At 34.9% G+C, this 23395-nt stretch overlaps 1 protein-coding gene across 1 annotated transcript in view; it reads left to right on the top strand.

The window, feature by feature from the left end:
* The window catches only part of ppp2r2d (protein phosphatase 2, regulatory subunit B, delta), a 36708-nt gene extending 17955 nt beyond the window's left edge, over positions 1-18753 (top strand). Inside the window, 8 exon segments of the mRNA NM_212880.2 lie at positions 794-891; positions 989-1154; positions 4136-4248; positions 7442-7619; positions 7917-8081; positions 11142-11311; positions 11512-11603; positions 13292-18753. Coding sequence (NP_998045.1) covers positions 794-891; positions 989-1154; positions 4136-4248; positions 7442-7619; positions 7917-8081; positions 11142-11311; positions 11512-11603; positions 13292-13571 — 1262 coding nt within the window. The 3' untranslated portion in view covers positions 13572-18753.
* Positions 18754-23395: the final 4642 nt, after the last annotated feature.

Here is a 23395-nt window from a genome sequence, read left to right as displayed (position 1 = left end):
TTTAATATTCACTAAGAGTATAAACACTGAAGAGCAAGTCCATCATGCGCAGCTCTTCAGGTCCCGAACTATGCAAGCCAATGGCGACAGCGGAGAGGGAAAAACTTCACTGATTGGTGAAGAATTAAAAAACCTTGAGAGAAACCAGGCTCACTTGGGCACAACCATTTCACCTCTGGCCAAACCTCTTGTGCAGAGTTGCAGTCTAGGTGCCGGGGCTGGAGAAAGCGTGCAAGACTTGAGTCTGGATTGGAAATGAAGAGCTTTTACACGCAAAAGATGCGATTATTGGAATGGCCCTTTGTTAATAGCCTCAGCTATAGCTAATCCAGAGTGCATGGGTATTAGCCTCGTGTACAAGCTCAGAAATTTAAACTAGCGCACAGTTGGCATAACTTTGTTTAGTTGCAGCCATTTTTTTCTTTTTGCAGGAATGCAGTGTTGAGAAGCTTTTACAATAAACCAACCATGACGAATTAAATCACAGTTAATAGTGAAACTGGTTAATCTTTGCATCCCTACCGGCATTATGACTATTCCAGATTCACAAATTGTGATCTTGATGCTGAAACGGTTTCATCCCACATGTGTGAAAGCACATTAAGAATTTGTGAGAATGCGACTTGTATGGAAATAAACGTTTTTGTATGTGGCATATCGTAATCACTATTGATCAGTTAAAACCAAAACATGCATTAGTAAAGAATCTTTGGTCAACAAGTTCTGCTTTTAATTTGTGCTTGTGAAATGCATGATCCAAATGATTAATCCTTTATTCCTTTCTGATCTGCAGCGGACATTATCTCAACCGTCGAATTTAACTATTCTGGGGAGTTACTAGCAACAGGAGACAAAGGGGGAAGAGTCGTCATATTTCAGCGAGAACAGGAGGTAATGCAACTCAAAGACTTTATTTTTAATCTTATTAGTAAGTGTGACTCAATCAGAGTGCTATTATATGCGTGTGTGTCCATGTTTATGTCCACAGAGTAAAAACCGCCCGCTCTCAAGAGGCGAATACAACGTGTACAGCACTTTTCAGAGTCACGAGCCCGAGTTTGATTACTTGAAAAGTTTAGAAATCGAGGAGAAGATCAATAAAATCAGATGGCTGCCGCAACAGAACGCTGCGCACTTTCTACTGTCCACAAACGGTAAATGCTGCAAGTTAAACGTTTGATTTTATTATGCACTACAGTACAATTCAAAAGTCTGGCATCAGTGTTTTTGCTGTCAGAAATTCATAATTTATTCAATAAAAATAGAGGGGGGGGTGGATTGGGGCTGCCATTATTGCTCCTCCATCATAGCTCCTCTCGCGATCTGTTCCCTTGCTTATTCACTCCCATCGCTATGATTTCCTGGTATTTTAATTAATTTTGGGGGATCACTGAGCCGGTATGAATTTGCGGAAGACACGCAGAGCTTTCGGGAGAGGTCATAACTATTCAATTCAATTCAATTCAGCTTTATTTGTATAGCGCTTTTACAATGTAGATTTTGTCAAAGCAGCTTCACATAAATGGTCATAGTAACTTGAACAGTGTGGTTCAGGTTTTAGTGTTTAAGTTCAGTTCAGTTTAGCTCAGTTCAGTGTGATTTAATCATTACTGAGAGTTCAAACACTGAAGAGCAAATTTATCGATGCGTAGCTCTACCAATCCTGAACCATGCGAGGCAGTGGCGACAGCGGAGAGGGAAAAAAAACTTCACCTGATGGGAGTGAAGAAAAAAAACCTTGAGGGAACCAGACTCAGTTGGGCACGACCATTTTAATTTCTCCGCTGGCCAAAAGTCTTGTGCAGAGCTTCAGTCGCCGTGGTGGAGGCTGGAAGATGGCCTCAGTGAAGACTCGTCTGTCCCTGGAGCGTTGCTGGAATCAGACTCATGTTCTCCACTCCCCACGACCATCAGCACAGCAGCAGCTCAGGATATGGCCTGGTCCCGGATATGGAATCCTTGGGATCAAGGATTAAACTAGACACTAGATAGAGGAGATAGCTCCGCTCGCATCACAGCATGGGATGTGCGCAACGCATCTGAAGAGCAGAGAGGGATGCGGGATGTATTTGAGGACTTGGCGGGAGATGTGCAATTTTTGTGAGATTATCATTCGTTTCATGATTATCATTCAAATTGATCCGGATTTAGTAATCCTTGTTTTGCGATCCCTGATCACGTAATCCAGCTTACTTTTTAAGCCAGTTTTTCAAAGCAACATTAGATTGGATCAATCTGATCCGGATAGGAACTTTTCAGGATCACTAAATCTGGATAACCAGTGCTCAATCACAATGTAGATGGATAGATAGGCCTATGTACAGTAAAAAGCAACAAGTAGAATAGCCAGTGTGGGGCCAATATAACTTATTAATATAACTATATTTTTATTTGAAATGAAAACACACATAAAAAAAATAAAATAAAAACAATAAAAACCCCACCCCATCCTCTTCCAGCAATCAACTCATCTAAGACCTGCAACACAAACACTGTACATTGAGGTATTTATAATGTTTCAAATATAGATGTAAATAAAAAAAAAGACTTAATTTCAAAAACTCCACAATAAGTTCAGTCTTCCTCATCTGATGTGGAGATCAGCTTGTCTGAGCAAAGCCTTTAGGAGGCGAATCTCAAGTCTGGCCTTGGTTTGCTGCAGTTTGGTCAGAGTCGGTTGTTCCTTTGCCAGATGAAGTTGTGCTTCTGCCCTTTCAGTCTCTTTTTGCAATTGTTGAAAGAGATTTCAAAAATCAGTGATTGCCATTCTTTGCATTTTTTTGGTTATTCTGTAATTATTGCATGCATCACTAATAAATATTCTAAACACAAAAATATTTTCTATTGTGATGAATATATTTATATTAATTAGTAACGGAATAAAATTGATTGTTTTTGGTCAATTTTGACAGCTGTTTGGGGGATTATTTTATGAGGCCAAGCTATTTCTACTTTTCTGTAGGCCTATACTGAAAGGCTGAGTACGTTAAAGCCAATAATTACTATAGCCTGACAGATGAACAAATACAATTAAAACCTTATGAATAAATAGTATATATCTCGTAAGATACTGCATGATCCAAAAATAATATCATTTAATACATTTAAGTTTTCATTACATTTTGGGCATGAAATCCACACTAAATCCACCCTCCTGATGGGATAAGTTTAATTTAGGTTTTTTGGATCAAAGTTATCCAAATCCTACAAAAAAGGTCTGAAAAACCCAAAGTAAAGGTTTGACCCGGATCCAAACCAAGACTGGATTACGTGATCTAATCCGATTAGGTAATCCATTTTTTTTTTTTTTTTTTAAAAAACCCATTTTCAAGATTTCATCCAATCCCTTATCCAAAATCCTAGTGGATTACTTTTGGAAAAACCGGGCCCAGGACACCGCCTCCAGGAACAAGTTTGGTGACCACTGCTCTATGCATTTGCTGGAGACTGTTTCTGGATATCTGCTTCTGTATATATTTTAGCTGCAGTGACGCGAGCGCAGAACTGAAATGACATGCTGTTGTGTAAATGAGATATTGCATACGGCTGTTTAGCTTGTTTATTAAAAATAGCTGTAATCTGGCGCTATATATGAAATACAATTAATGTGACTTTAACCCCTTCAGACCTGAATTATGTTCCAAATTTCAGAAAAATGGGATGTCATGTGATGTCCATTGAAATGGACGCAGGGTCTGAAGGGGTTAAGGGGGCGGGGACAGCCGTTGGGAGGGCGGGGCGCCCCTCTTATATAATGGTAGGGGAAACATCGCGTTGTATAACCATCATTTGTTTTGTTGTCAATTGAGAAAAAATATTGCTTAAGAAGGCTAATAATATTGGCCTTTAAAATGGTTTTAAAAAACTTAAAACTGCTTTTATTCTTGCCGAAATAAAACAAGACTTTTACTAGAAAACAATTGTATGGGAACTACAGTGCAAACATCTCTTGCTCTGTTAAACCTAATCTGTGAAACATTTGAAAGATAATAATATACAGGAGGGCGCATAATTTTGACTTCTACTGTACATATTTTTTTCTCAGGTTAATGAAAAATGTGAGCTCCTAGGTTTTAAATCTGCAATTTTTTTTCCCTGTAACTGATGTTTGCATTTTTGTGTCCCTTTCAAAAAGACAAAACCATCAAATTATGGAAGATCAGCGAAAGGGATAAACGAGCAGAAGGATACAACCTTAAAGACGAGGACGGGCGACTGCGAGATCCGTTTCGAATCACATCACTACGGGTTAGTCTGTCTCTTCTCCTGCAGCAGCACTGGTTTCTAGTTAAATATTGAATGAGATTGAGAGCTGTGCACGTTTCTAGAAATTGTCATCTATGGAGTGCATGGTGTATGATGCGTGTTGATAATACTGCAGTGGCTGATGGGATGCGGTTGTCTGTTATTTATATTAGTATTTACATTAATAACATTATTTATACTTAAGAATTATGAAGAAATGTGTACAGAGCAGGACGTTGCTTGCATGTCAAGAAGAGAACTGCTTGGTAGTTTGTGAATAGTGCATTTGTCTTGTAACTAGTGATTAGCTAATGTAATGTAATGTGTATTTATATAGCGCATTTATCGTGTATGACCTCGGTTTAACGTCTCATCCGAAAGACGGCGCTCGCTGACAGTGTAGTGTCCCCTTCACTTTTACTGGGGCATTAGGACTCACATAAACCACAGGTTGAGCGCCCCCTGCTGGCCTTACTAACACCACTTCCAACAGCAACCTAGTGTTCCCTAGTGTCTCTCATCCAGGTACTAACCAGGCTCAGCCCTGCTTAGCTTCAGTGAGTAACCGGTCTTGGGCTGCAGGATGATATGGCTGTGATATAGCTAATGGTATTAATTTGCTTGTAAGTGTAACTTTTTTATCAAAAACAAATGATGTAGTTGATACCAAAGAGCTTAGAATGACCAAAAGGCGACACTCAATAGAATGTTCCATTGCAGCAGCAGCGCCCAGCAATAGCCCCGGATTCAGCCATTTTGTAGTGAAAGCCGTCGGCTGTCCATTGGGTCTTATTGCTGTTGCGATGGCAAGCAGCTGCTTTGTTTTTTATTAATTTATTTAAAAAGTGCATTAAACCTGAGATACAACCTGAAAGACGACAATACAACACTTAGTATCACAATCATCTGCACTTTTAATAGTTTTTTTTACAGACTTGTAATATGCTGTTGTTCTATTGGAATTTTCCAAAATGGTTTATATGGTTTTATGGTTATACTTATATACTAATTAAGTTCAAAATGCAAAACATTTTAAAAACAAATCAATATTAAATGCTTAATTATCAAAATATAAAATGTTGTTTTTTCTGTTGTGCTGTTAAACAAGAGTAACAAACTGTAAAAAAAATATATATATATTTATATATAATACTTTCATTTATGTATTTATTTATTTTTTACTATTTTTTATTTATATTTTATTTATTTATTCATACAACAGTTCTGTCTGGTTTTCGAATCTGATTGGCTGATGGCTGTGCAATATTTTACATTCGTACAGCCTCTTCACCCTCCAGCCGTGTATTACTTCGCCCACATGTAATGATAGCAGATCAGTAAACTCATTACAGTTTGAAAAATATTGCAGCTGTTGGACAACATAATGTACTTTTGAGGCTTTTTGTTTTAGGTGAGAATGTAGTTTAGATTGCAACTATGCAGTTTATTTATAAGGATAGTCCCTAATTTTGGAGATTCAGCGCATTGGCAGAAATCTCTGTAGACTGATGGCATCTCATGCCATGCAGGCTTATAATCTTGAAATATGAGCAAAATCAGCTGTTTTGTCATAATTTTAGATATTACGCTAGAGAGTCATTCAAATACTAGCTCTAAAGTGACATTTTGAAGTAGCAATGGTTTCTGACATCAGCTACAGATGTGAATGAATGGTGGAAGAAAGTAGTTCCTTATACAAAAGGGTTTTTGAGACTCTGATTTTCTATTTTATATACACAATTATGCCGTCAAACTGTTGTATAAATGCAATATCACACTTATAGCTGTGCAATATGGCTGTATATCTTTACTAGTGGGACACTAAGGCACGTGATATAAGTCATGTGATATTGTACTCATTAATTCTCTTTTTATTTATTTGAGTTTTCTGTTTATTCTTTTATTCAAATTGTATTATGGGACTTGTGCAGTTATCTTGCTCTGACAAGGTTAAATGTTGAAAAGTTTAACAAAGTTAGTTTTAATCATGTGTATTAGTACTAGTAATTAAAAATGCAAACATAGTTTAAAAAATCACTGTTAAACTGGATTTAAAATAATGAATTTATTAACAATTGCTTTCTAGACTAGCAAAAATATTGTCTTGTTTTCAGAAATAAGTAAAATATATGTTTAAAATATAAGATTATTTTGCTTGTTTTCTCTCTATTTTGGTTTATTATTTTTGAAAACAGTACAGTATTTTTTTAGTGGTCTAGAAAATGCTTATTGATTTAAGAATATTTAGATATTTTAACTAGAAACTAGCCAAACTAAGAATTTATTTTTGCAGTGTGACATGAAAAGTTGTATGAATCTATGAATAATGTTTATTAAATTATGCTTGATTTTTATATAAATTTTAATAATATTTAACGTTATTTTATTTACATACTTATTGTTTAAATTTCTTGATTGAGTCTAGACCATTTTGAGGGATGTATTAACAATGGTTCCAACGTATTTCCTGTTTTACATTTTTAATTTCTACAGCTACTGTAAATTTAAAAAGAGCCACATATCGATAAATAATGTTATGAAAGCTGCTTTAACATTAAGTCATGATTGAATTGCCTCTTGTTACAGTTATAAAAAAAGTTTCAATCAAGCAGGAAATGTTTTTTGCCCTCATACTTGACTGACAAGTTTTATATATCATCTAAAGGCATCTCTGGCGCAGCTTCCAACCATCGTCAATGTAGTGCAAAATAAGATTCAAGAATGAGTCCATCGTCTTGACCAGAGGTCAGAAGTGGCTACAAAGTGGCCGTAGAATTAGAAATCAGCCACAGCCTTTAACAGAGCAGGGTCACATGACACATAGGGAAAGTCATTGAAAAAATCATCCTGGTCGCTTATATGTTCTGATTGTTAATTTCGATTACTTTTGAATTAATTGCCCAGCCCTATATTTTAGTTTATTATAGTTTTTAAAAGTTTTTATTAAGAAAGTTTATACTGAAAAAAGTGTGTGTTGTTTTTGTTTTTGCACATTAAAAATTAGATTAGATTTATATTTTCTATTGGCCATTAGTACAAATTCCTAGCGTTTTGCTCTGTATTAGTCTGAAATTTAATTTAAAATGGACATAAAAAGGTCTTAAATTTGACTTTGAACCTACAGAAACCCTGAATAATAATACTAATAATACTTATAATAATACTAATAATAATCTTAACTGTGGGTGTTTTTCAGGTTCCTGTGCTGATGCCGATGGACTTGATGGTTGAAGCCAGCCCTCGCAGAATATTTGCAAATGCACATACATATCACATCAATTCCATTTCAGTAAATAGTGATTATGAAACATACCTTTCTGCAGACGACCTCAGAATAAACCTCTGGCATTTAGAAATCACAGATAGAAGTTTTAGTATCCTTTACGCAGTCAGTAACCCCACTTTTATTACTATGTGTCTTTATTATATGTGTATATTTGTTTATTTGAGTGTACTAATGTCCCGTTTAACTGTTAAAAGCTATTGGTAGTTAATTAGTTATTATAAGCAGAGTTAACCTGCAGTTATACAGTATATAGTTGATGTCTAATTGTATATGTTCAATGAAGTGTATTGTGTGTGAACATGTATTGCTATGATGTGGTAAACTGGACATCTTGGCAGCTTTAAAGTGCATTTCTGTTGGTTTCCTTCATCGTTTTGTTCCTCAGACATTGTAGATATAAAACCAGCCAATATGGAGGAGCTGACGGAGGTGATAACGGCGGCCGAGTGTCACCCGCACCAGTGTAATGTGTTTGTGTACAGCAGTAGTAAAGGCACCATCCGCCTGTGTGACATGAGGGCCGCGGCGCTCTGCGATAGACATAGCAAATGTGAGTATTTTTTCATGTCCTCTGATCCTTTTATTTTCCATTAGATGAAGAGCCGGAACTTTCAGGATGAACTTCTCTTTTAAAGGGCCATGAAACCCCCTCGTTTCAGCAGGGTGTTTTCACATCTCTACTTTGGAAAAAGTCAGAAAAGTGGGTGTGTCCAGCTCTGTTTAGGGGGGAGTGTCGGAGGAAGAAAAGTGGGATGGTGTGGGAGTGTCTATTTGGGCACGCGCAAGTCAAAATACACACACACACACACACACACACAGGAGAAAGTGATGGTGTTTAACCTACATATACATCTGTAGTCGAATTATTTGCCAAATTATTAAATGGTGGACTTTAACTGCAGTTTGGCTCTTTTATTCAGGGAATTCATTCATGCCCCTCGCGACAAACGAGATATTTGATTCTGACTGCTGTAAGCGTGTATTTTTCATGCAATGTTTGATACCGCACGGCGAATGAGAGAAAAAAAACCTCCGTATTTCCCGGAAACTTAGATGCACACGGCAGGTAGCGTCAGCGTGTTATTCCGGTCACTAAATGCGGTGAAAACCCTACACAAGGTTAAAGTTTGGTTGTGGTGCTAACATGTTCCATTGTTCTGTATTTATCATTTAGAGATCTGCGTTCCTGCATTTCTTGCGCGATTCTTATGTTTGTGTGTGACTGAGAGCCGTGATGCCGTGTTTAGCTTGATTGTTTGATTGTTTGTTTGTTTGTTGACTGAAACCTGGCAGAAGGGGGATAAAAAATTTGGTCCATTGCATATCATTCTTTTGATCTGTCCTTCTATCTATCTGTAGTTCTATCTTTTGTTCTTTCTATCTATCTTTTACTATCTCGTTCTGTCGATCTCGTTCTATCTGTCGATCTTACTAATTCTATCTCCCGTTCGATCTATTTTTCATTATGTCTTTTGTTCTATCTGTCTATTGTTCTTTCTATCTACCGTTCTGTCTGTCTATCATTCTTTCCATCAATCAATCTATCGTTCGTTCTATGTATTGTTCTATCATTCTATTTATCGTTCGTTCGATCGATCTATCTGTTGTTTTGTCTATTGTTCGATCTAATTTTTCTTTATATCTGTCATTCTATCTGTAGTTCACCATTCTATTCATCGTTCTTTTGATCTATCATTCTATTTATCGTTCAATCTTGTTTGATCTGTCATTCTATATCATTCATTCTATTATTCTGTATCATTCTTTCTATCGTTCGATCGATCTGTCTGTTGTTCTACCTTTCTATTTATCGTCCGATCTTTTTTTCTGTCATTCTTTATATTTTTCTATCTTTTTCTATCTCTCATTCTGTCTATCGATCTATCTCTCGTTTTATCTATTCATCATTGTCTTTTGTTCTATCAGTCTCTTGTTTTGTTCTTCATCGTTCTGGCTATCATTTTTTTATCTATCATTCTTTCTATCGATCTATCGTTCTTTCTATGCTTTGTTCTGTCCATCTATCTATCGTTCAGTCGAATATGAAATAACATTTGAACTGTAGTGTAATGTTCTGTTATATTCAGGTTTTTTAGTTTCCTCTGATCCTTTTATTTTTCCATTAGATGAAGAGCCTGAACTTTCAACACGAGTGTCATTTTCTTTTCAAATATGATGTTCCCCTCTAAAAGGTTGTGGAAAGTTCCCGAATTGTCTGTTTTAATGTCAGCACAGGGCCTTGTGTTACGTCATCGCTGGGTTATGTAATTAATCGAACGCTCTGTTTTTAACTTAGACCTCATTCCAGACCAGCAATGCAAAGCGGAAAACTCTTGCCATTTTACTTCCTGTCAAATCTGCTCATTTCAATACACTGCAGGAGTTTGAATGAAATAAATGCACTGGTTGTTTGTATTATGTACACAGTTTGATCTGTTTTTCAATGCGTCTTATCACTTGCTGCATTCCAAACGTGACCATGCTAAATATTGTGCAGTTTACACTAAAATAAATGTGACGTATGTTATTTTAGGATAAACATTTTGATATGTCATGCTCACACAAGGCTTTTTTTCTTTTATTTAGATACAGTAAAATATTACACTACAAAATGGCTCTGTGTATTTAAATAAGTTTTGATGGTTTCATTTCTGTGGTAAAAAGCTACATTTACAGCATTACTGCAAGTCAAAAATTCCAAATTAATGTTTGATTTTCTACTAAATTAGCATGTGCAGGATCTGATAAAAGTTTACATTAAATGTAAATAATGTTAATAGTTATTTTTAAAAAATAGGTACATAAAAAAATGCAGGTTCGTAGAACCATAAAATAAAATGTTAAAAAAAAGGACTAAAAGTTAGTGCATTCATTTTGCAACCCATCAGGAAAATAGCATTTGCTATGCATGTTTATGATCCTAAATGAGAAAGTCTGGAGGAAATTTATTCATTTATTTATTTATTAATTTTATTATTTCAATTTAATTTAAATGTAAATTTATAAAAAAAAATATTTAATGATTTTTAAATGTTATTTATTTATTAATTGTATTTTTTAATTACGTTATAATTTTTTTAAAATGTATTTAATTTTTTATATATTATTTGTTATTTAATTTATTTTTAATATTTTATTATTGTTGTTTAATTTATTTATATATATTTTTTTTTTTGGATGCAGTGCATCAGCACAGGCGATTCATTCCGCTGTGGCAACCCCAGATTAATAAAGGGACTAAGCTGAAAAGAAAATGAATCAATGAATGCATCGGCACAAGATATAGTAAATTACAAGCAAATATAAATACGACAGAGCAAAGATGAACATTAAATCAAAAGTCTAACAGTATTCAAGCAGAGAAATTGAACAATCAATTAATAAATAGCATGGTCATCATTGTAAAAATCTTTTTTTTTTAAATAAAATTCTATAATTTCTCCATCTTTTACGATATAATACATAATCTAATCCTGAGACGTGACTATTGCGGATACACAGATTGTGATATCGATGCTCAAATAATTTATTGTTTAGCACTACTTTAATGTTTGTTCTACATCTAAATCTCTAAATCAAAAATCATGTGTTTTTTTTTGTCCCTCTAAAGTTTTTGAGGAGCCAGAAGACCCCAGCAGCCGGTCGTTCTTCTCTGAAATCATCTCCTCCATATCCGACGTCAAGTTCAGCCACAGCGGCAGATACATGATGACCCGCGATTACCTCTCCGTTAAGGTTTGGGACCTGAACATGGAGAACCGGCCCGTAGAGACCTACCAGGTACAGTAGAGAACTGAATATTGAGACAGCCAGCATTCCTGAGCGTGTGCCATCCTGTTTTCAGGACATGATGTTTCACGTCTCCAATTAATACATTCTTCAAATACTGTCGACACCTCCCCAAAGTCTCACCCTATCCTTAAATGCGCTCACATTTATGACTCTTTTTGAGCTCATTCACTTGTGCTTCTCTGTTTCAGGTACACGAGTACCTACGTAGCAAGTTGTGCTCGCTCTACGAGAACGACTGCATTTTCGACAAGTTTGAGTGCTGTTGGAACGGTTCAGACAGGTGCGAAAACTACTTTTATAAGGGTGGATACTGATGTCTATGATGATGCAATGACATTAATCATTCCCTTCGCTTTCTCTCACAATCTCATTCACACACTCTCACAAATATAAACTGTGTATTCACTACAAGTATTTGACAACAGCAAGAGAAGGGCTGTTTTTTTTAACCGTTTTAAGAGGTGTAAACATTTAAAATGGTGGGTTTATTGTGGAGTGGGATTGTTAAAATTAAATATAAGTGGAGTCTGAAAATGTAGTTTTGAACAATAAATAAAATATGACATATAAATGAATTATTTGTATTTTTATTAGTATTATAGTGTTATTATAATATTAATTATTACAGTAATAATACTATTAATTATATTATTATTGTAGTGTTAAAATAATATTATTACAGTAATGGTACTGTTATTTATATTCTTTTAGGGTTAAAATAATAATTATTAATACTATTAATTATATTATTATAGAGTTATAATAATATTAATTATTAATATTCATAATTATAATAATATTATTATTATTATTATGGTGTTATAATAATATTATTACAGTATTAATACTATTTTATTTTTATTATAGGGTTACAATATTAATTATTAATACTATTATATTGTTATTAGTGTTATAATATTACTGTATTTTAATATTAATTATATTATTATACAATTTTTATTATAGAGTTATATTAAATAATACTATGAATTCTATTATTCGGTATACGTCCCTCTCACTTTTAGAGACAGACCATTTAGAAACAGGTAGCTAATAATTATATAAACGTAAACTTTTGCATCTCATACAGCAGTCCCCCCAATTTTAAAATTTCCACTATGCCCCTGTGTATGCCAATTACGAAACCACAATACACTGTGATATAGCTTGGTTCGATAGTTCATTGAATCATATTGCTTTTTCGCTACAACCGACCTGCTCCAGAGTTTGTTTCAACTGAGTCAAGACCACCTCATTCAGATCTCCGACCGATTGTTTTGGCACAGATCAGAGCGTTATTGCACTGTTCACATATGATCGAACAAACAGAGCTAAAGAATGATTTATACTTCTGCATTGAGTGTACGCGTATGGTCAAGCGCATGGTCCCATAGCCCTTACCGTGGCTGATGCGCTCCTCTCAAAAAATGTAACCACATCTAGACTATGCATAACGCAAGCTCTGTGATTGGTCAGGTTGGTAGCTTTGAGTGTGGGCTGGTTTAAGAGCTGCAGGAAAAGAGGTAGCTCGTTTAAACGTGTGTTTAACAGTTGTCAAGTCTCCTAATGGTCTTCCTGATGGAAACTTTTGTTTTGTTTACCTCATGATTAAAGTTGTTGCACGTCAGCCAATTCCAAATAAATGAGTTTTAGCTACTTGTACATTAAGTTAGGGTTCAGAAAAAACAAAACACCCGCAAAGAAATTTGACACAGGAGAACATAAAGTCTACTGCTAGCTAGCGTTTCGGAAGTGTTATTGCAGAGCTACACAAACAGCATGCAGAAGTATAAATGCTAAGCTATTCGCAAGGAGTCATGGTGATCACTCGACGCAGATGTATAAATCAGCATAACGGGACAAATGTGCCACGTTCCGAAACAAATGTCTAGGTGTGAAAGCACTCTTAAGTACTCTTAAGTGATAATGACCACTAATTTTTCTTCTCCTCTCTCATGGGCTCCTCAGTGCCATTATGACGGGTTCCTACAACAACTTCTTCAGGATGTTCGACAGGAACACGCGCAGGGACATCACACTGGAGGCGTCGAGGGAGAGCAGTAAACCCCGTGCCATGCTCAAACCCCGCAAGGTCTGCACCGGCGGCAAGCGGAAGAAAGACGAAATCAGCGTCGACAGCCTGGACTTCAACAAGAAGATCCTACACACCGCCTGGCACCCCAAAGAGAACGTCATAGCTGTGGCCGCCACCAACAACCTGTATATATTCCAGGACAAAATGAATTAAACGAGAGAGAGTGATTTAAAAACCAAGAAGAAATGAAAATCAAGAAAAAAAAAATAAAGAGAAACATCTCCTAACACCCCAATTCCTCCAGCGGAAAGTCGGAGGACGCTCAAGAAATTTCGAACTTTGCAAGTGATAAGTTTAAGTCGTTAAATCTGTAATGGAAATATGGCAGCAGTGTCGTCCTGACAAAAGAAGCACTTGTTTTACGCCAGGAAGTTGAAAGACAGACCGTATATTTTGGAAAATTGAAATAATTCCTGATTCCCCCCCCCCCAAACCTTTATAGTAAAAGATTCGAAGGCCAATATCGACCAACTCTCTAATAACGGAATCAGCATTAAGATGCTCGAACAACTTTGCAGATGTATTCGTCTCTCGGCTGAGCCTTACGTTTTTATGATTTGACGACCAAAAGTACAGATGTGCACCAGGATGAGTAACGTCCCGCTGTCAATCGTTATGTACTCGCAGGCCGTTTGTTTATTGCCTGTCAACATTCCTTCCCCTGGCCCGACTCTCAGGGCCATCTCATTCTACCTTTTTAGCACTTACAAACAGGTCTCCATTTTTTTGGTCAGTGGACAGTTTCTTTTTCCGTTTTTATTTTTGTTCTGTTTTTATTTTATACTACTTTTTTTTTCTTCTTGTTTTCTCATGCATAATAATATCTACTCACTGACTGTATCTATATATTACACCATCTGGTGTCAAACCACTTAATAAAAGTAACATAACTACAAAGAAAACAAGCGTTTTTTACATTATCAGCAGGTATGTGTGATCTTTATGTTCTAGATTTGCATGTAATCTGCATATGTAGATCAGGAGCGCCAGTGGTTAAAATGTGAAATCATCCTGCTGAACTCAATCGGCAGCATTATCGGAGAATTTTAACAATTTTTGGTAACACTTTATTATAGCTACACATTATGAATCATTTATTGAGCATTAGCAAATCGTGAATTCATTATTTGTTAAGGATTAACTCTATTTTAACAGATGTTAGTGAGCAGTTTATAACTGCAGATATAAGTGCTGTATACTTGACTTAAAAGCACATATATAATGTGCTTAATGACTGTATTTTCATACTTTAATTTTTATTTTTTTATTACTAATTTTTGTGCGTTATTTACAAACCAGTTGCATTTAAGAGTAGTTGGCAGTTTTTAAGATCACTCAGAATGTGTTGGTAAACAAACTATTCAAATTGACATTTATAGGCCATTTTCAGAGACGTAAACAATAGCAATGGTCCTAAAGTATTTCCTGTTTTACATTTTTAAATTATATAGCTTCCAAGAAGGTCTACATATCGATAAATAATGTTATGATTGCTGTTTTAATGATAAGATCGAATTAGCTGTTGTTATAGTTATGAGATAGTTTGACAAGCAGGAGATGTTCATGGACCAATGACATCACCACATTGAAATGGTCTATAGATCTTATTTTTCAGTCATATACTAACAGTTAATTTGTATGTTATTAAATGCTTTATTAACTGAACTTTATGCAGTTTTGTGACCTAAATTGAGGATTTATGCTTCTTTATCCCTAATAAATGATGATTAAAGGCTTGGTTATTTTCAAAACAGAAAAAATAAGCAACTTTATTCATTTCTATCTATTTGAAGATACACAAATGAAACCGCATGAAATGATAAATAAACCTTTGCTACCTTATCTAAAATAAAATTACTGTGCAGTTTAAACATCGCTAAATATCGTTTAAATGTTGTATGGTAATTCAGGGTGAGTCAAAAAAAACACCACGACTGTGAAAATCTGTATTTATCAAAGAAGCATGATAGAATCTGAAGAGTACTTAAACGTTTTTCAGTCGAAAACTAGTTCATAGATGATCAATATGATCCCCTCCAGACACTTGACAGACATTAACCTGATACTCGATGTCGATCCACACTCTGTAGCATCACTGGCATAACAGTTTGGATAGCTGCAGTTATACCTTCTTTTAGTTCCTCAATGTTAGCTGGTAGAGGTGGTCGAAACACCGTATCTTTAACATACCCCATAGAAAAGAAATCACAGGGTGAGGTCAGAGCTTCTTGCAGGCCAGTGGTGAAGTGCTCTGTTATGAGCTCTTCCATTGCTTTGGGTACCTTTCATTCAAATAGGCAACCAATTAAAACTTTAGAGCTTCCTTAAATCAATGACAGAGTTTAGCTCTTCCTTTCTTTTATGCAGAATTCTCGATTCTTTTGAAAGTTCACCCTGTATATTGTTAAATTATTATATTGTTGTGGTTTGATCCACTTTTGTGTTATGTTTTGACTGTAATTCGGCAATGTTTAAACTTTACAGTAATTTTATTTTTAGATAAGATTGCAAAGATGTATTGTTCATTTGATACTGAGCCTTTAATCATCATTTATTAGGGATTAATGAAGCATAAATAGTCCTCACTTTAAATAAAAGAAAACTGGATGAAGTTGAGTTAATAACACATTTATTAACATGCAAATGAACTGTTAGTATATGAAGAGTTCAGATGCAAAAACCTCTAAATGCTGTAAAATTTCCATTGAAAACGAGCATTTTTCTTAGCCTCCTTTGTTTATGTTGAGCTATTCGGCTTTAAAGACCACGATAGAGACTTATTCTTTTATTAGATATTGCTGAACTTACTCACAGGAGCCTGATAAAAATGCTCAGTTTAGAGGAAACTTTGAGACGCCATTTACAAGTTTTTGCATTTGAACTCTTCATATGCCTGAATAATAAGATATAAATGTTGACTTGAATAGTTTATTAATCATTTACCAACTCATCCTGAGTGAGCTTAAAAATCCCCAATGACTCTTAAATACAAATGATGTGTAAATAATGCGATACTTAATGTAGTCATGAAAGATTTATCAGGAACAAAATATAAAAAACAAATATTAAGCACATTATACATGTGCTTTGAAGAATAGAAAATGTGTATCTCTATACTAACGTATTTTAATATAGAGTTAATGCTTAACATAATGAATTCACTATTTGCTAATGCTTAATGGATGATTCATAGTGTGTCGCCATTATAAACTTACTCAATGGGGGAGGAACGCATTATAATTACTGAATCATTTATTTAGCAATAGCATATAGTCGATTCATCATTTGTTAAGAATCAACTCTACATTATAAGGCATTAGCAAGCAGTACATCTACACATGCTGTATTCGTGACTTGTAAACGCATGCATAATGTGCCTAATTGTACCATCAGACTTTGTTAGCCCTTAAAGGTCCATAAAATTAATACTTTTTTGGCCCACATCTTGGATTGTATGATATACTGACACAACTCTGATAAATAATAATAAGCAATTAAAATAATGATGATAACCTATGGATGAAAGATCAATCAGGTGGTCATGATGCGTGTTAAATCTTTAATTTTTCATTACTAATGTAAGTGGTGCATTATTTACAAACCGTTTGTATTTGAGTCATTGGGGATTTTTTAAGATCACTCAGAATGAGTTAATAAATGATTAATAAACTATTCAAATCAACATTTATGCATCTTATTTTTCAGGCATATAGTAATGGTTACTCCGCATGTTAACAAATGCTTCATTAACGGAGCTTCATGCTATTTTCTGACCTAAAGTGAGGACTATTTATGCTTTATAAATCCCTTATAAATCTAGTTGAGACAGTAAACAGTAATTTTGTTTTTAGATAAGATTGCTGATGTATTGTTTATTTGATTCAGAGCCATTCATTGTCATTTATTAGGGATTTATTAAGTATAAATAGTCCTCACTTTAGATTAGGTCACAAAATGCAGCTTGTAGTTTACACATGAACTACACTAAAGTTGTTATTAAAGCATCTATTAACATGCAGAGTAACCATTACTATATGCCTGAATAATAACAAGATATATAAATGTTGATTTGAGTAGTTTATTAATCATTTACCAACTCATTCTGAATGATCTTCAAAACCACCAACTACTCTTAAATACAACCGGTTTGTGAATAACGTGATGCTTAAATTAGTCATCAAAAGCGAATCATTAAAGTATGAAAGTGCAATTATTATTGCTTTTAAGTCAAGAATACAGCATTTGTAGCTATATTTATAAACGTCTTACTAATGTCTTATAATGTTGATGCTTAACAAATGATGAATTCACTATTTGCTAATGCTTAGTAAATGATTAATGGTGTGTAGTTATTATAAAGTGTTACCTTATTTAATATAAAAGCATTAAACTAAACATGATAGTCAAAATGTTGAAATTTCCTCATAATGTGCTGATTGGGAAGCAAAACTCCATATTGTAGTACTTGAAGATACAGTTGCACTGTTCGATTGAGGATGTGGCCATGATGAGCGTCAGTATTGCTGTCTGTTTTTCTTTTTTTTTTCCTCCAGTTTTTACTTTGTAAAGGGATTCTACCGCCTTAAGTCTGTTTGTTATAATAACCCTCAGATGATTCCCATTTGACCTTACCCTAATGCATTATTATTCTTGTTCTTTTAACACTCCGTTTATCTGTTCTTGTGCTGCTATGGTTTGCGCGGCTAACGTTGAAAAAAAGGATTCATTGGATTTACTTAATTTTTTTAAGGTTAGTAGTTGCAAACTATTTATATGGGTGAATTTAAACAAACCAATAAAATGTAAAAAAAAATTTAAATGCATTTATATTCAGCCCATATACATTGTTTACAACCACTTACCTTTAAAAAAAAAATTTAAATCCAAATTTTTCAGTGTAGTATTTGGACACTAATATACAAGATATACGGTCATTGTAGAAAACACTGAAATCGAAAATGTCGAGTGCCCTTTTGACACAAAACTGGCTTTCCTTCAGTCAATCGAAGTTGCGCAAAAAAAAAAGAAAAGAAAAATCGTCTTATCCGAACTAATTTCTTATCGGTTTGAAGAAACCGGTGACGACATACAGTTTGCGTGCTGCTGAATTTTGACATGCGGCTGCAAAACTGATGACAAACATAACAGTTGACGAATGCAGAAAAGTTGTTGTATAGCTGATTGTGACGCTCTTTAAATCTGGGAACCAACAGGTCGGATGCGTACTCACAGACCTTGTTCCTTGTTAAATGATGATGATGATGATGCTAACATTGTGAAAGTGTACACTTGTTTGATTATTTTTGACCAAAGTTAAATAAAATTTTAATTGTGTTTATCTGAATCGACACACTGCCCAACACTTATTCCAATGCTATCTCACGACAATTCGTAACTTTTTGCTTCAGTGGCCAATTTTGTACGATCTCTTTCTTACATTTTAGTACGTTAGACTAAAACGTTTAGAGTCGTTAATCCCCCACTTAGGGGTAGGTTTAGGGCAGGGGTTTGGCAACGCTATCTTATGGCAGTTTGAAACTTTTTGATTTAGTGGCTAAAGCGCATAAATTCATACAATCTCATTTGTACAATTTAGAATGATTCACTCAACACACAATCACAGTTGGGTTTAGGGCTGGGGTTTGGCAACACTATCTCATGGCATTTCGTAACTTTTTGACTTAGTGGCTAATCCACATAAATTGGTACGATCTTATTTGTACAATTTAGAAGGATTCACTCATCGCCCAATCACAGTTGGGTTTAGGGAAGGCTTTTGGCAACACTATCTCATGGCAATTCGTAACTTTTTGGCTTAGTAGCTGATCCGCATGAATTTGTACGATCTTATTTGTACAATTTAGTACGATTTGCTCATCCCACAAAGATGTTTGGGTTTAGGGGTGGGCTTTGGCAACACTATCTTATGGCAATTCTTAACTTTTTAATTTAGTGGCTGATCCGCATGAAGGTGTACGATCTCATTTGTAAAATGTAGTACGATTCGCTTATCCCCCAGTGACGGATAGGTTTAGGGGTGGGTTTTTTTTTGGCACATTGCCTCTTTTAAAGTCGTTTTCAGATAAATTAGCCACTAAACTGACAAAATGTAAAATAGTTAAGTTTCCTTTAGGTTTACACCTATTTTTATAAATATATATTTTTTATGAATGAAACCGTATGAATTTGTACGAGATTAGGCTGCTTATCTAAACCATTTCAGGTAGTCAAAAGACCCATTCACTCCAAGAATGTAAAATGGGCTCACATGAACACAAATGTAATCAATTTTTTTTCTTCAATAGAATTAGATTCTGATTGACTCAGTATTTGTATTCTTTAAAAGCAGGGGGGAAATATGTGAACTGACCTTGGACTTTATGCTTCGAATGATATTTCAAAGCATTTAGTTATCGTTTTTGGTGGGAATGGGCTTTTAGAAGACATTTTGGCTGTTTGGAGTTGAGTACTGGCATACTGTTTATTCTGCATTAATTACAACATCTGTACTGCTTTTAGTATAGATGTGGTGCGTAGATTACTTAATTGTAGTTACAGATTACAAATTACATTGTGAACATTGTAGCCAAAGTAATCTGGATTATTTATTTGAAGTGGTGTGTTTTAACTACTTGTGGATTACTTTTTTATTATTTGTATCTATTTTGCTGTTTTTCTGCTATACATTTATCCCTAAAATTCAGAAGCATGAATTTACATTTAGCAAAGAAAATTTGAGAGAGAAAAATGGGGAGAATGAATTTGACTAATATATGGTTACATAAAGTACATAAATACTGTAACTATGTAATTTATAGCAAAGTAACTTATCTGACTCTGCATATTTAAAAATATATATATTCACACAGCCTTTGAAGCAAATCCACTTTTATTTTAATATATACGGTGCTAGTGCTACAGAGAATTTAAAACTTTAAAAAACAGCATTTATTTTAAATGAATATTTTTCAGATCAAATGGTATTGCTGAAATCTTTTATCAATTTAATCCATTATAGTATAATAAAAGTATTAATATATCTAAATCCGTCTTTCAGGTGAGACGTTAAACGGAGGTCCTGACTCTCTGTTGTCATTAAAAATCCCATGGCACTTCTCGTAAAGAGTAGGGGTGTAAGCCCAGTGTCCTGGCCAAATTCACTTCATTAGCCCTTACCCATGGCCTCCCAATCATCCCCATCCATCCCTAATTGGCTGTACCACCATTTTCCTCTGCACCAATAGCTGGTGTGTGGCTGCCGTCTTCCAACAGGCTATCCGCGGGGTCTTAAAGAGTTTGTCTTAAATTTCAAAAACAAAATTTAGGCCTTAAAATCTTAAATTTGCATGAATGTTGTGTTGTTGGTCTTAAATCATTTTATACAGGTCTTAATTGTCCTCTAAAGCTACACAATCAGGCCGACATCCATCCAATTACCAACAATCCATCTTAATAAAATCAGGGAAAAAAAACTAAACACAATTACACAATTTTCTCATGATAATAAGAGCAGTATATCTCTATACGTTATCTTCCATTCACACAAAAAGGATTTACAGAAGGGTGAGCAGACATAGATAGATAGATAGATAGATAGATATAGATAGATAGATAGATAGATAGATAGATAGATAGATAGATAGATAGATAGATAGATAGATAGATAGATAGATAGATAGATAGATAGATAGATAGATAGATAGATAGATAGAGAGAGAGAGAGACAGACAGACAGACAGACAGACAGACAGACAGACTAAATATATGCCCAATCAGGCCATTAGAAATAATCATTAGTGTTTAGCCCTGTATAAGTCAAATATTTCATTCTTGATGGTCTTAAAAGGATCTTAAAGTCTTAAATTTGACTTGATGAAACCTACACAAACCCTGTCCAAGTAGATGATGCACACTGGTGGTGGTGTGGACAGATGGCTATACATGATACATGCTCTAGATCAGTGGTTCTTAAACCTTTTCCATTAAGTACCACCTCAGAAAACAATCATCTCTCCAAGTACCACCATAATGACCAGTATTAAAATACAGTAGTGTAGTAGGCCTAATTAAGCACCTACAGCTCTGCACAGTTTAATTCATATTAATTAATATTATTAAGAATATTTATTATTGTCAGCCACTTTAAACATTATAATTAGTTTGAACATTAAGACTGTATTGTGCTTACAGATTAAAAAAAACAAAACAAAAAAAACAGCCAAAATAAAATGTCAACGATTTGTTTATATGTGCTTTTTGAAGTTAAATAAAAATGGTTGGCTACTGCTGTTAAAAAAATGTAAATCTCCTGACTTATGCAAAGTATTAACATAAAGTAGCCTATTCATCAACCTGAAAATGTTGCCTGGGCCTCATAAATATAGGCTATATGTCATCATATTCATATATAAATCATTTGTGATAATCTTTGAAATATATCTTGCATGTATATATGACATATTTGATTCCTCCACGTATCGCTAGAAGGAAGCCCGAGTACCACTTGTGGTACACGTACTACAGTTTAAAAAACCACTGCTCTAGATAAATGCACTTCACATTACATTAACTTTACAATTTGTTGTCCCAGCTAATTGTTCCAGTCTTTTTGGATTTGACCATTAACATTAAGTTTATACCATCAAAATTTTGAGCTGCGCTTAGTGAGGTTTGCATTTTGAATTTAAATTCTGATTGGCAATTTATAATGCATTTAAAGAAATGTATTAGCTTTAGGCATTCTGTACTGTATGTATGCAGCTTTATTACTGTACACAGATCAGGAACGATACTAGACCTACTCTGAACATGGCCAACTTGTCAGACTTCATATTAAATGCCAAGTGCATTACATTATGGTTTAAGCCAGTGTTTCTCAACCATGCTCCTTTAGGACCACCAGCACTGCACATTTTCCCTGGTCTCATTAACCAAGCACAACTGATTCAGATCGTCAGCTCATTAGCAGAGACTGAAAGACCTGTAAAGGCTATGACAAAGCAGACATCCAAAACATGCAGTGTTGGTGGTCCTCCAGGAACGTGGTTGAGAAACACTGGTTTATACTATGCCATGCACTGTTCCCTGTGGTATAATATACAATATTATAGACTGAAAGATCCGCTGTAAATGCTGCTCTGAGTGTAAACATGTAAACACCACAATTAAACAAGTACTGTCGTCTAGGATTTTCGCCTCATTTTGTGACCACAATAACACACACACATGGCTTTCTGACACTACCTACCGAGTGCATTTAAGTTACCAAGAAATGCGGAGGTTTTTTTTTTTCTCTCCTATTCGCCGTGCGATATCAAACTTTCCATTAAAACTGCACTCTTCCAGCAGTTCCTCGCATCCAATATCTCGCTTGCCACGGGGCATGCAGGAAATGTTCCTGAATGAAAGTGAAAGAGCCAAACTGCAGTTAAAGTTGACAAAATAAAATTTGCCAAGTCGATTACTGATGTTCATGTAAACAGTCACTGTCCTTCTCCCCTGCGTCTGTGTTGTTTTGCCTCTGTGAAAATCAGCGCATGCTCGAACCGAAAACTCCCATCCCACTTTCCCTTCCCCAACACTCCCACCTAAACAAAGCTAGCGTTAGCGTTAACTAACATGAACAAATACTGTAGTAAATGTAGGGTTCATTGTTTGTTCGTGTTAGTAAATGCGTTAACTAACATTAACTAATACAACCTTATTGTAAAGTGTTTAATTCAGAGTTTAACAGTGTTTAAAGTATAATTCAGGCATGACCAACCCTGTTCCTGGAGATCGACCTCCCTGCAGATTTCAGTTGCAATATCAAACACACCTGCCTGTAATTATCAAGTGCTGTTCAGGTCCTCATTAATTGGTTCAGGTGTGTTTGATCAGGGTTGGAGCTGAACTTTGCAGGAAGGTTGATCTCCAGGAACAGGGTTGAGCACCTCTGGTTTAATTCATGCATTCATTTCTTAATAAAAGCAAGACAA

This window comes from Danio rerio, chromosome 12 (assembly GCF_052040795.2).
Source record: "Danio rerio strain M-AB ecotype USA chromosome 12, GRCz13ab, whole genome shotgun sequence".
NCBI classification, from domain to species: domain Eukaryota; kingdom Metazoa; phylum Chordata; class Actinopteri; order Cypriniformes; family Danionidae; genus Danio; species Danio rerio.
The sequence above is the reverse complement of the archived record's forward strand: the minus strand, read 5'-3'. Positions and strand labels throughout refer to the sequence as shown.